The sequence below is a fragment of the Podarcis vaucheri genome, assembly GCF_965113315.1.
Source record: "Podarcis vaucheri genome assembly, chromosome: 8".
Taxonomy (NCBI): domain Eukaryota; kingdom Metazoa; phylum Chordata; class Lepidosauria; order Squamata; family Lacertidae; genus Podarcis; species Podarcis vaucheri.
The window spans coordinates 81249981-81263119 of NC_138766.1; the positions used below are offsets into that span (position 1 = coordinate 81249981).

Consider the following 13139-nt stretch of genomic DNA (forward strand, 5'->3'; position numbering starts at 1 on the left):
TTAAAAGTTATTTCTTGTGATGCTTCTCTTGGGACACATTTCTGCATCTGCCCGTTTACTGTACAATAACATGTCCCCCCCCCCGCATTTCTATCTCTTAAAGCTTGTGTTTCACCTTGGGCAGTACAGTGGTACTTCGGGTTACAGATGCTTCAGGTTACAGACTCTGCTAACCCAGAAATAGTACTTCAGGTTAAGAACTTTGCTTCAGGATGAGAACAGAAATCGTGCAGCAGTGGCGCAGCAGCAGCGGGAGGCCCCATTAGCTAAAGTGGTACATCAGGTTAAGAATAGTTTCAGGTTAAGATCGGACCTCCGGAAAGAATTAAGTTCTTAACCCGAGGTACCACTGTAGTACATATTCCCACAGTGCATTTGAGGGTGGCGTTTCAGCAGCCCACCATGTGCATTTTCCGGTATGTCTGTAACTTTTGCCTATCCATTCATGCACGCATGTCAACAAATGTTCCCACAGTAGGATGAAGCGTGCTGCTGCGGTACTGCCCCGCACCCTGAACTTACAAAATGAGTGTATTTAGTTGGTGGGGGGTAGCCAATGTAGTGTTCCCCCCTACTAGTGTTTGCTGGACTACAACTCCCATCATCCCTGACTATTAGCCATGCAGGTTGGGGCTGATGGAATCGGAGTCCAGCAACATCTCCCAGGCATTTCCTTGACTGTCCCTTTATTACACCAATGCCCACAGCAGAAAGTGCAAAATGAAAGTGCATGCAAACTTTCTGAGAACGAGTACTACATCAGCTGTCCTCCTGCCATCCCATAATTTACTTTCCTGGCCCTGCCTTTTATCCCAGGGGATGGGGGAGGCGGCAGAGATATTACCACGGCTTCTTCCTGTTCTTTGGACTCCAGTGATGCTGTGCCAGATACCATTCTGCTGTGTGCGGGTTTATGCTGGATTAGAGGAGATGAATAAGGAAACGGATAAAGTCTGTAATGCGCCGAGGTGCTTAGCTTTGCATTCAGGAGTACGTTCCCCTGTTGCTAAAAAAACACACCTCTGCCCTTGTTTTAATTATAACTCCATTCCCTCCTGCAACGAGGCGCGGGTGTGCCCTGAGATAATATAAAGGACGTACTTCACCAAACTCATTAGTTTTTCAAGGCATCTCCCGGGTAAAAACTTGACCTTGTTAAATCTGAATCAGGCTTTCTGTGACAGTATGTGGGAGTAATTCTTCATCCAGTCTTATTAGTTTCAAGGCTGCTTGGGAGCAATAATGCATAATGGAGGAGATAGATGCCTGACAGGGAGATTTCCCCAGCCTCCTTGGCCTGGAGGGTGTTGGTTGGCCTCTGCTAGGAAGACACCAACATAGATAACTTCTTTTTCTCGATCTCCTTCATGCATGGACTGGAGGTCTTGAGTGTATGGTTAAGACCCTAGCTACTGTTGCCCTGACTATAATCAGTCTGGAAAAGGAGCCTTGTAGGGCTGGGCAATATATTAATATATCGTCCCAAACCGATTTGAAGTCAATGTTCTGATAATGGTTTCATAATTTCAGACTTGGCAATATATCACAGATCCTGGTGCGTGTGTCTGTGTGCAAAAATCACAATGTGGGGGAAACCGTGAAGTCTGCTGATGCCTCCCATCATATATTGGTACCTCGGGTTAAGTACTTAATTTGTTCCGGAGGTCCATTCTTAACCTGAAACTGTTCTTAACCTGAAGCACCACTTTAGCTAATGGGGCCTCCCACAGCTGCAGCGCCACTGCTGCGCGATTTCTGTTCTCATCCTGAAGCAAAGTTCTTAACCCGAGGTACTATTTCTGGGTTAGCGGAGTCTATAACCTGAAGCATATATAACCCGAGGTACCACTGTAATCACAATGTTTAGCTGGTGATAGATCCAGTGTGGTGTAGTGGTTAAGAGCGGTAGACTCGTAATCTGGTGAACTGGGTTCGCTTCCCCGCTCCTCCACAAGCAGCTGCTGGGTGACCTTGGGCTAGTCACACGTCTCTGAAGTCTCTCAGCCCCACTCACCCCACAGAGTGTTTTTGTGGGGGAGGAAGGGAAAGGAGAATGTTAGCTGCTTTGAGACTCCTTTGGGTAGTGATAAAGCGGGATATCAAATCCAAACTCAGCTTCATCACAATGTTTAAAACCTGATATTGCCCATCCCTAGATCATAGCTTAGCGGTAGAACACATGGCATGCATGCAGAAGATCTCAGGTTCAGTCCTTGGCATCTCCAGTTAAAGAAAAGTCCAGGTAGCAAATGACTGGAAAGATTGTGTTTCTGAGACGCTGAAGACTGCCAGACACAGTAGACAGTTCTGGGCTGGGAGTACAGCCAGGGTTTGACCTGGTATAAGGGCAGCTTCTTGGGAAACTGGTGGAACATCAAGGCAATCAATGGGGAGTCTGAGAGAAGCTTTGTCCTTGCCTGAGGGACAGTAAATCACACAGTTCAGAGCTGGAGCTAACTCTTTATTAAAAAAACAAACAGTCTTCACAGACTTGGCTGGGTTTCAGGACTAATGAGCCTAGCAGCTCATGCCCTGTAGGCCCTACAAATTGAAAAAGGTTCCTGAGACTAAAAGTCCCTGCGCGCGCCCCCGCCATCTTTCTTCTCCTTTCCAGGGCTTCTTTCAAGCAATAGGAGACTGCGCCTGTTTGAAGCTAACTTCTGTGCGCTTTTCATGCCTCTTCTGGTTCTGGGAGACAAGTGGTGAAGGGAGCTTGTCGTGGCAGGAGGGAGAGACACCTGTGGCTCTTCACCAGCCGGACTCATCTCTGGCTCTTGGCATCCCTTTCTCCTCCTTCATTCTTCTGCCTCTGATTCGTCTTTCTGTCACAGACTCTCCCAACTCATGGAGCCCTGTTACCCCCTTCAGCTTCCGACACCTCCTCTTCCAAGTCTTCTCCCTGTGATCATTGTCCCACCACTACCTCTGGGGCTCTGAACCTTCTTCCCTTGGTGGCTCCCCAGCTGGTTTGACCCACCATTCATCTGCATCCAACCAGTCCATGACTGGTTCCTCAGACTGAGAAGCCAGGTGATTGTCGGACCATTATGCAACCAAGTGGAATCCTGTTGGGATGGCCAACAGGCTGACCTCCAGATGTTGTTGGACTACAACTCCCATTGGCTACAGCCAGCACTGCCACAAGTTGGAGATGATGGGATTTGTAGTTCAGCAATATCTGGAGGGCACTGCCTTGGCTGGCCCTGGTCTTGGATAGCAGAAGCTATTCCATGCTGAGAAAGCCAAGGCATGCTGGGTTATCCTGTCCCATGGCTACACCCCTTGATTTTTCTTACAGTAGAGATGTCTCCTGAGAAATCTCTATGTGGGACAAGAAGCTACAGTTAGAACTGGATATGGAACAATGGATTGGTTCAAAACTGGGAAAGGAGTACGACAAGGCTGTATATTGTCTCCCTGCTTATTTAACTTATATACAGAATTCATCATGCGAAAGGCTGGGCTGGATGAATCCCAAGCCAGAATTAAGATTGCAGGAAGAAATATCAACAACTTCAGATATGCAGATGACACAACCTTGATGGCAGAAAGTGAGGAGGAATTAAAGAACCTTTTAATGAGGGCGAAAGAGGAGAGCGCAAAATATGGTCTGAAGCTCAACATCAAAAAACCGAAGATCATGGTCCCATCACCTCCTGGCAAATAGAAGGGGAAGAAATGGAGGCAGTGAGAGATTTTACTTTGTTGGGCTCCATGATCACTGGAGCTATGGTTTTCCCAGCAGTGATGTATGGAAGTGAGAGCTGGACCATCAAGAAGGCTGATTGCTGAAGAATTGATGCTTTTGAATTATGGTGCTGGAGGAGACTCTTGAGAGTCCCATGGACTGCAAGAAGATCAGACCTATCCATTCTGAAGGAAATCAGCCCTGAGTGCTCACTGGAAGGACAGATCCTGAAGCTGAGGCTCCAAGACTTTGGCCACCTCATTAGAAGAGAAGACTCCCTGGAGAAGACCCTGGTGTTGGGAAAGGGGAGGCAGTCCCCAAGGAGAAGGGGACGACAGAGATGAGATGGTTGCACAGTGTTCTCGAAGCCACCAGCATGAGATTGACAAAACTGCGGGAGGCAGTGGAAGATGGGAGTGCCTGGCATGCTCTGGTCCATGGGGTCACGAAGAGTCGGACACGACTAAATGACCAAACAACAACAAAAGCACTGCTGGTTGAAGGAATAGGGACTGGTCTTTAGGAAGAGATGAGAATGGATGTTGGCTTGGGAAATGCTTCTTCGCATTGTTCCCTCTTCTCTCCTGCTCGCACAGAAGAGTGGCCGAGAAACGCTAGGGGCTTTAAAAATAAAATATGAAGGGCCTATGTTTTAATTGTGCATCTGTGCCCCATGGGTTTGCGAGCTTAGGCCCCTATTTAGAAAACGGAATAAAGCAGAAAATACAATAAATCTTCTGGTGGGGGGGGTAAAGTGAACTTATGCTGTTAAAACTCAGATGAAAGCAATACTAAACATCTCTTAACGACCGAAGGGTGCTGTTATTATGAAATGGTTTATAATTAACCTCTATAAGTCTTATTTAATTGTGTTGCGAGAGACTAAAGCAGGTTTTAAATCGGTTATTACGCAGCCCAGCGAGATAAATAACACAAACAGTTCGTTGAGTGGGCAATAACCCTTAAGGAAAATGATGTTTGCAGGGGATGGGAGCTTGCTTCAGGTGTCTGAAGGGAGCAAGTGAAACCGGGCCTCAGCCAGGGATCTGGTGCAGCAGGCAGACTTGGATAACATTCTCACTTATTGGTTAAGCTCTCCTTAAACCAAACTGTTTTGGAGGAAAGCCTGCCTTTGCAACAGGTTTAAGTGGGGGACTTTGACCCTGGTGCAAAGTAAGTGAGGGTCAGATTGACCAGAATCAGACTCAAGCAGGTAAGGCCAGGGAGTCTTCTGGAGGAATTGGCTTGGACGGAAAAGTTGGCTTAAGCCCTGATGTGTCTCCATTGACTTGTAAGCTCAGCTCATGCTTTCCTCTGACCTAGAGGGCACCTTCGACCCACAGAGCCTACTCTGGTGATACAAAAGGCAGGATATTTCCGAAATAAAAAAATTCCTTCCAGTAGCACCTTAAAGACCAACTAAGTTAGTTCTTGGTATGAGCTTTCGTGTGCATGCACACTTCTTCAGATACACATATTTCCGCTCAGTGGAATAGCAATGGCTTCGCATGGTGCAGGGGCACATAATAATAATAATAATAATAGTAATAATAATAATAATAATAATTTATTTGTACCTCACCCTTCTGGCTGGGTTTCCCCAGCTACTCTGGGCCATAGCTGTCAACATTTCCCTTTTTTAAAGGGAAATTCCCTTATTCCGAATAGGATTCCTTGCAAGAAAAGGGAAACGTTGACAGCTATGCTCTGGGCGGCTTCCAACAAAGATTAAAAATACATTAAAAAGTCACATTAAAAACTTCCCTGAACAGGGCTGCCTTGAGATGTCTTCTAAATGTCAGGTAGTTGTTTATCTCTTTGACATCTGGTGGGAGAGCGTTCCACGGGGTGGGTGCCACTACCGAAAAGGCCATCTGCCTGGTTCCCTGTAGCTTTGCTTCTCGTAGTGAGGGAACTGCCAGAAGGCCCTTGGCGCTGGACCTCAGCATCCGGGCAGAACGATGGGAGTGGAGATGCTCCTTCAGGTATACTGGGCTGAGGCCGTTTAGGGCTTTGAAGGTCAACACCAACACTTTGAATTGTGCTCGGAAACAACTTCAATTCCCAACATCGCCAGTTAAAATAGGTCTTCAAGAGGGCCTGGGGAGGACCCCTGTCTCAGGGAGCTACTGCCAGTCAGAATGGACAGTAGTGGATTAAACACTGATCCATTGTAAGCATACAGTGGTACCTCAGGTTAAGTACTTAATTCGTTCTGGAGGTCCGTTTTTAACCTGAAACTGTTCTTAACTTGAAGCACCACTTTAGCTAATGGGGCCTCCCACTGCCGTCGCACCACCAGAGCATGATTTCTGTTCTCATCCTGAAGCAAAGTTCTTAACCCGAGGTACTATTTCTGGGTTAGCAGAGTCTGTAACCTGAAGCGTATGTAACCTGAGGTACCACTGTACGTCCGCTTACCGTATGTAGAACTTGCTATCAGTTTGTAATCATGTCCTGGAAGCTGTTCTCGGTCTGATAATAGCCAGCTGAAATCAGTAGCCGCAATCAAGAGTGCCTGACAAATATGTGCAGACAACTTGGGGGAGCCGAGGCAGATGGGCAGGGTATAAATAATAAATTATTATTATAAATTTTTATTATCTGGGTAACATTGGGAAAAAAACGCCTATGATTCTATAAATATGGGAGAGTTTAAAAGTGGGCGGCAGCCGCGGCTGCTGCAATACTCAGATGTTTGTTTATGCCAACCAGCCTCTCCCCCCCCAGAGAAACCTAGAAACTTTAGTTTTGGAATAGGAACTTGGGGAAACAATAAGCTGCTTTGTACTATATCTGGCCATATGTTCATTTTGCTTAGCATCACGTGCTCTTGACTGGCAGTGGCTCTCTAGAAATCATTTACAAGGGACTCTCAGCACCCTTGCTGAAGCAAAATTCCCATGATATATATTTTTGGCAGCTAAAATGGAAGTAGGAAACCGCAGCTATAAAGTTTCCCTATAATGTCTAGCAGTGCCCATAAAGCTGCTTTAATTCTGCCCCAAAGATATTCTTCCTACTCCAGTTGCTGCTACAGATTTACCAATATAATTCGGATTAGCTCATGACAGAAATCAGGGGGCGTAAGAGCCCGGTTTAGCAGATGCTTTAAGTCCTCTTTTTAAATCTGTAGTGAAGTTGGCAAAACTTGGCCAACTCTGTGCTGCCTTTAACCATCTAGCGTGCTCCTTTTTCTAGGAGTGTAGAAAGTTCTTGTGGAATTCTCTCTCCCTTCTTAGAGTACAGCACGTGTTGCCCACACACGGCCAGGAAAAACTTAGTATATTGCTCAAATTTGTGCATTGATTTTTATTTTTATTTTTAAAAAGAGCACGGCTTCTCTGTCTGCTTTACTGCCAAACCAAATTCCATGTTCGATTGCACACTGCTGCAATGGAGTAGTTACATCCATGCAGCTTTGTTTATGCAAAACTGCCGGTGCCTATTACAAATAATAATTGACAGTGTTTCAAAAGCAAAACAAGCCACATGGATCGTTTCCCATCCTCCCACCTCCTCTTGTATTCTGCGCATGAGAACCCCGGTAAATTTAGGATCCATATTGTGTAAAGTTTGTTCTTTCTAAAAGTACTGCTAGTACATTAAGTTCTGTACAGTAAGTTCAAATAAAGATTAATCTTTTGATAGGCCGCACACCTAGAGATTAGAAAACCAGAAATGCTTCTGGTGAGCATCATTTTGAAATTAGCAGTGGAGCTCTTGTGGCTGGAATGTTGACACCGGAAGAATGCAGTGTAAGAGGCAATTTCCGTATTTTTTCGCCCTATAAGACGCACCAGATCACAAGACACACCTAGTTTTTGGAGGAGGAAAACAAGAAAAAATAATAATCTGAATCTCAGAAGCCAGAACAGCAAGAGGGATTGCTGCACAGTGATCCCTCTTGCTGTTCTGGCTTCTGTGATAGCTGCGCAGCCTGCATTTGCTCCATAAGACGCACACACATTTACCCTTAATTTTTAGAAGGGAAAAAGTGAGTCTTATAGACAAAAAAATACGGTATTTAATATCCTTCTTGTCTCAGTTGGGTTCTGCCTGTTTGTTTGCTCCTATATGTATGTGTATATAAACAGCTCTTGAGGATCCACAACAATTAAGCCATTGTTTGATATGCTGAAGGGGTTTCAGGCAAGACCCCCCCCCTTGTGAGAATCACAGGTCACTGTTGAGTGGCGACTCCTTCATCTATTTCTCCTTTTGCATGATTTCAGAGTCGTAGAACGCTGTTTTTGTGTACGCTGCAGCTGTGATTCATTTGGGCCACGGGAAGGAGGGTGCCGGTTGCTTGCTACACAAATCTTCCTTGTGATTCATGAAGTGCAATGCATGTCAGCCTTGTAGGAGGCGCCTTCACCTGACGAGGGAGGAGAGTTGCTTCCTTAAGGAGAAATTACGGTAGCTAAATGCTAAAAGTGCATTGGGTAGCGGCAGGGTGGGGTTAGGAGAGACACACAAGGGCTGCTGGGGAAAAGGTGCCATCTTTTACCTGTACTGACACTGCTGCTAGCCAGTTTGGGGGCAACTGTGAATTCCAGTATTATAAGAATGAGAGTTGAAAAGGGATCTCTCTTTCTCTATCGATCTCTCTCACACACACACACACAAACTCTGGACTTGAAGATTGAAAAAATACTGGCTTATAAAAGATAGAATAGTTGGATTCTAAAGAATGAATACCATATGTAGCTGCAGAGAGAAGTCCTTTTATTCTACTCTTGTCCTTAGTTCTTTAGTTTCTTTCTTTCTTTTCTCTCTCTCTTGCTTTCTCCTTCTTTAGCTTTCTCCTTCCTTCCGACTTTGCTCAGTCTATTATAAATGGGTATGTATTTCTGTATACAGTCATACCTCATGTTACGTCCGCTTCATGTTACGTTCTTTCAGGTTACATTCCGCGGCAACCCGGAAGTACCAGAAAGGGTTACTTCCGTGTTTTGCCGCATGCGCAGAAGTGCAAAATGACGTCACGTGCACGCGCAGAAGCAGCAAATCGCAACCCACGCGTGTGCAGGCGCGCCGCTGCGGGTTCTGTTCTTTTCATGTTGCGAATGGGCCTCCGGAACGGATCCCGTTCACAACCAGAGGTACCACTGTATCTTTGAATAAGTATCAACATTATTATTATTATTATTATTATTATTATTAATTATTTGAAGGGGGAATCTCTTTCTGCATTTCGCTCATGGTTCTGTGAGTGGCATGAAGCTACAAGTTAGTCTGGTTGGCCGGATTCAGACATTCAAACAAAGCATACATTTGTGAAACACACCATGGTTTAGTCCTCGTTTTGAGTGGAGGTTATGGTTCGGACCCCCAAATGCATAAGCCCGTTCTGCCCTGTTCTGCCCCTGGCAGCTACTTCCGGGTTCAGCGCTGTGCATGCCTGTGCAATCATGCATTATTCAAACACACCTAAGTCGGTTGTTGCCTGTACTTTGTGTGAATGTGGAAACACCGAGGCTTGATCCCTAGGCCTTGTGCACGTAGAGCTGTTGCTCCACCACCGAGCTGCAACCCTTCCCCGTAATATCCTCTAATTGTCTGGCATGAACCAGCCTCCTGGACCTACACTTTAGGCCCATTGCTGTTTCCATCATGCAACCCCACCTAGACTGCATTGCGGTAGTCAAATCTGGCAGCTGAGCGTGACCTTCCAAGGTCAACATTATGCAAGTGGGATTGCAGCAGAAACTAAATGTTGGTTGCTCAAGCGCATGAGGTAGTGTATTTGTGCATTCGGCATGGGCTGTTCACATAGCCGCCTCCATCATCATCATCATCATCATATCCCACCCATCTGGCTGTGTTGCCCCATAAGACTTGTTAGGAAGGAACTGGCAGAGATCTAGCATCATGGCCAGAAGAGGGCTTGTCACACAACTTGTGTGTTTTGCTGAGGAAGGAGATTGCACAACTGGCAGAGACGTTAACTCTGGACTTTTGCACCATGTGCACATCCTTTCTGCGAAAAGCGATGCAGCAGATTTCACGTTGCGATGAAGAAAAGGGCAATTGGGGAGAAAGGTAAAAAGTCAAGATTGGAAGGTGGGCTGGGGAAACCCAGCCAGATGGGCGGGGCATAAATAATAAATTATTATTATCATTATTAGATGGATCTTAAAAGATAGAATATACTGCCTTGAGGGGAGGGAGGAGAAAAACACAAATCTTTTGGGTTGCTAATTTCTATGGGTAAGGCACAGCTTTTTGTTGGGACACTTTCAGCTCTAAGCACACCTCCCATTATTTCCTGTGGGTTAGAAAATGCTGACTCAAGTTTTGATGTTAGAACGCTGGCATTTATAAGAATGGGGACTAATTATAGTCTAAAGCGTAGTTCGACAAGAAAGGGCATTTGTGTTTCTACTAAATATTTCTCAGGCAATGTGATGAGTCACTAAATATAACTTCTGCACAAAATACCCTGATTGCCTAATGACTAGGTGTTGGTAACTGAAATTACACACAGACACACACTCTTTCTCCCTCTCTCACCATCTTTCTTGCATACAAAAATCTGGGAAGTGTCTCTCTGAGTAATGCATTCGTTGAGGTTGCCCAAGAACTGCAGAGTGACTTTTGATTGCAAAAGCTGTAAAAACATAACTTAACGTTTGAAGAACCTGGAAAACACCTGTCATGTTGTATGACAAAATGTACGTTGACAAAGTTGAAGTGGGGAAGTGTTTGAAGGGTATGAATAAAATACTCTCGGTAGTGGTGGGCAGGAAAACAACAAATATTTTGGAATAAAACCATTATGGCAAACAGAAATCCATATTCCTTTTATAACAGACGGCAAATGTTTATGGAATACCTAAATGGTTCAGGCTGTGGCAGGAATCCACGCAGCACTCATAGGAAAACGTGGTGCGATCTCTTAGAGCAATCAAACGAAACACATGGCATGACAGAAGTCTGTCATTTTATCAGTCGTTGACTGCTGTAGCAATTGTTTCCTCAAAATTTATCTTCTGTGCTGTGAAAATAAATAAAAGCAGTTACCGTATTTTTCGCTCTATAAGACGCACCAGACCAAAAGATGCACCTAGGAGGAAAACAAGAAAAAAAATATTCTCAATCTCAGAAGCCAGAACAGCAAGAGGGATCGCTGCGCAGCGAAAGCAGAAGTCCCTCTTGCTGTTCTGGCTTCTGGGATAGCTGCACAGCCTGCATTCGCTCCATAAGACGCACACACATTTCCCCTTACTTTTTAGGAGGGAAAAAATGAGTCTTATAGAGCAAAAAATACGGTATTTAGAATAAAACCCGTAGTGGGAAGCCAATGAGCTGTGGCGGTTAGAAATCTGAGGAGACATGAGTTCAAACCCAGCTGGCAATGAAGTTTACTGAGCTAGTCCCTCTCAGCCCAGACTACCTGGCAGGGCTGTTGAGAGGATGAAACGGGGAGGAGGTTTTTTAAAAGAGAGGGGGCCAATTGTGGAGAACCTCTCATCCAACTGTAACCACTTGGTACATTTATTTTGTGCCTCCCCACAAAGCGAGGAGAAATATCCCTACTGCCCATCAAAGTTATTCAACTAGCGTAGCAAGTGATTGACATGCAGTGTGTCAGGTGAAACAGCTGGGGCCAGACTTACAACCAGACTTAACACAGACACTGGCACCAGAGCCTGCAATAAACCCAGATGCCAACTTTGCTGCCACATACACCCGGACAACACCATTACTGGCCCCAACAACATCACACATACCATCTCGGGACTATTTAATTGCTCATTGTCTAACATTGTGTATGCCATCAAATGCCAACAGTGTCCTTCAGCTCTCTATATTGGACAAACAGGCCAAACCTTACGCCAAAGAATAAACGGACATAAATCTGACATCAAGAATCACAAAACAGAGAAACCAGTAGGAGAACACTTCAATCTCCCAGGACATTCTATACAAGATCTCAAAGTAGCTGTTTTACTACAAAGGAATTTCAGAAATAGACTGGAAAGAGAAGCTGCTGAATTGCAACTCATTACCAAACTTAAAACCATGGAGAGACCTGGTCTGAACAAAGACATTGGATTCTTATCTCATTATACACGACTAAGCCATTTCTCACCTTCTCACGCCTTGCCTTTTCCTGTAAGACCTATTACAGTCGTTAAGAGTCGTCAACAGGCTCATCTCAGCTATCTGCCAATCTCCCATTCCCACCACCCTTCTGAGTAATACCCCTCCCCACCTTCTCACTATATAGAGGAACTGGCAACTTCTATTTCAGTGTATCTGAAGAAGTGTGCATGCACACGAAAGCTCATACCAAGAACTAGCTGGTGAATGGTTATCTGTATCCATGTTGATTTGACAGTGATAATACTCTGGTATTACCACCCTGAAGTGCAAAATATCTGCTAGCTTTGGAAACAAAGAATAAGAAGTTATTCTTCTTTTCCCACTCATGAGGCCTGTACATCCTTTGTTTTAAATGTATGGTTAGAGCATGGATAGGCAAACTGAGGCCCGGGGGGCTGGATCCGGCCCAATCGCCTTCTCAATCTGACCTGAGGACGGTCTGGGAATCGGCGTGTTTTTACATGAGTAGAATGTGTGCTTTTATTTAAAATGCATCTCTGGGTTATTTGTGGGGCCTAGGAATTTGTTCATCCCCCCCAAAAAAAATATAGTCTGCCCCCCCACAAGGTCTGAGGGACAGTGGACCAGCCCCCAGCTGAAAAAGTTTGCTGACCCCTGGGTTAGAGCTTTAGACCGCAACACAGCACTTGGAGAACTGCCGCCTTAGTGTTGAAATCAATTTATTGTTTTCAGCTTTTTCTTCCACCTCTCAAGTGTTTTTTCTTCTTCCTCTCATCCTGTCTCTGGTGTTTGTCTGACTCCTTTAGAGCCATGATCTCACTAGGTCTGGAAGAACAAATGCCTTAATTTTTTTTTAAAAAAACACACACACGTTTATTTTGCAGACGACATGAAAGAGGTTGATGAAATGGAAAGGGTGATGTTGGAATACGCTGCAATGAGCAGAGAAATGAACCACTATATGGAAGCTGTTGAAGACACTGTGAATCAGGTAAGCGACAACCGTCGCGTTACATGCGGAACAAGTTGTACGACCCCTACAGAGGCACACTGATTTGAAAGGTATTCTGACAAACTGGATAAAACTGAAGTTTGGCAGTACAGAAGAGCATAGGAAGCTGCCTTAATGGTTCATCTAGGTCAGAATTTCCTTCACTGGTCTGCAGTGACTCTCTGGGGTTTCAGACAGGGGACATTCCCTGGAAATGCTAGGGTTTGAAGGTTGTGAGGTGAAGCAATTTTTTGGTGGATTTTAGTAGACATGTTCAGCTGACTTGTGAACGATATGCAAGTCACTGTGAGATATCTGCCAGTTCCTGGAGTTCAGCTCTTTTTTTCTTTCTCTCTCTCTCCTGCCTCAAATAACCCTTTACCCCGT

The 13139-nt window shown here is 45.1% G+C and overlaps 1 protein-coding gene across 2 annotated transcripts in view; it reads left to right on the plus strand.

Annotated features, from left to right (window-relative positions):
- Window positions 1–13139, plus strand: part of NSMCE2 (NSE2 (MMS21) homolog, SMC5-SMC6 complex SUMO ligase) — a 214926-nt gene that overhangs the window by 14109 nt on the left and 187678 nt on the right. For both annotated transcript variants that reach the window (XM_082235933.1, XM_082235934.1), the window contains exon 3: window positions 12646–12752. In XM_082235933.1, the coding sequence (XP_082092059.1) occupies window positions 12646–12752 (107 nt within the window). The remainder of the gene's footprint in view (window positions 1–12645; window positions 12753–13139) is intronic.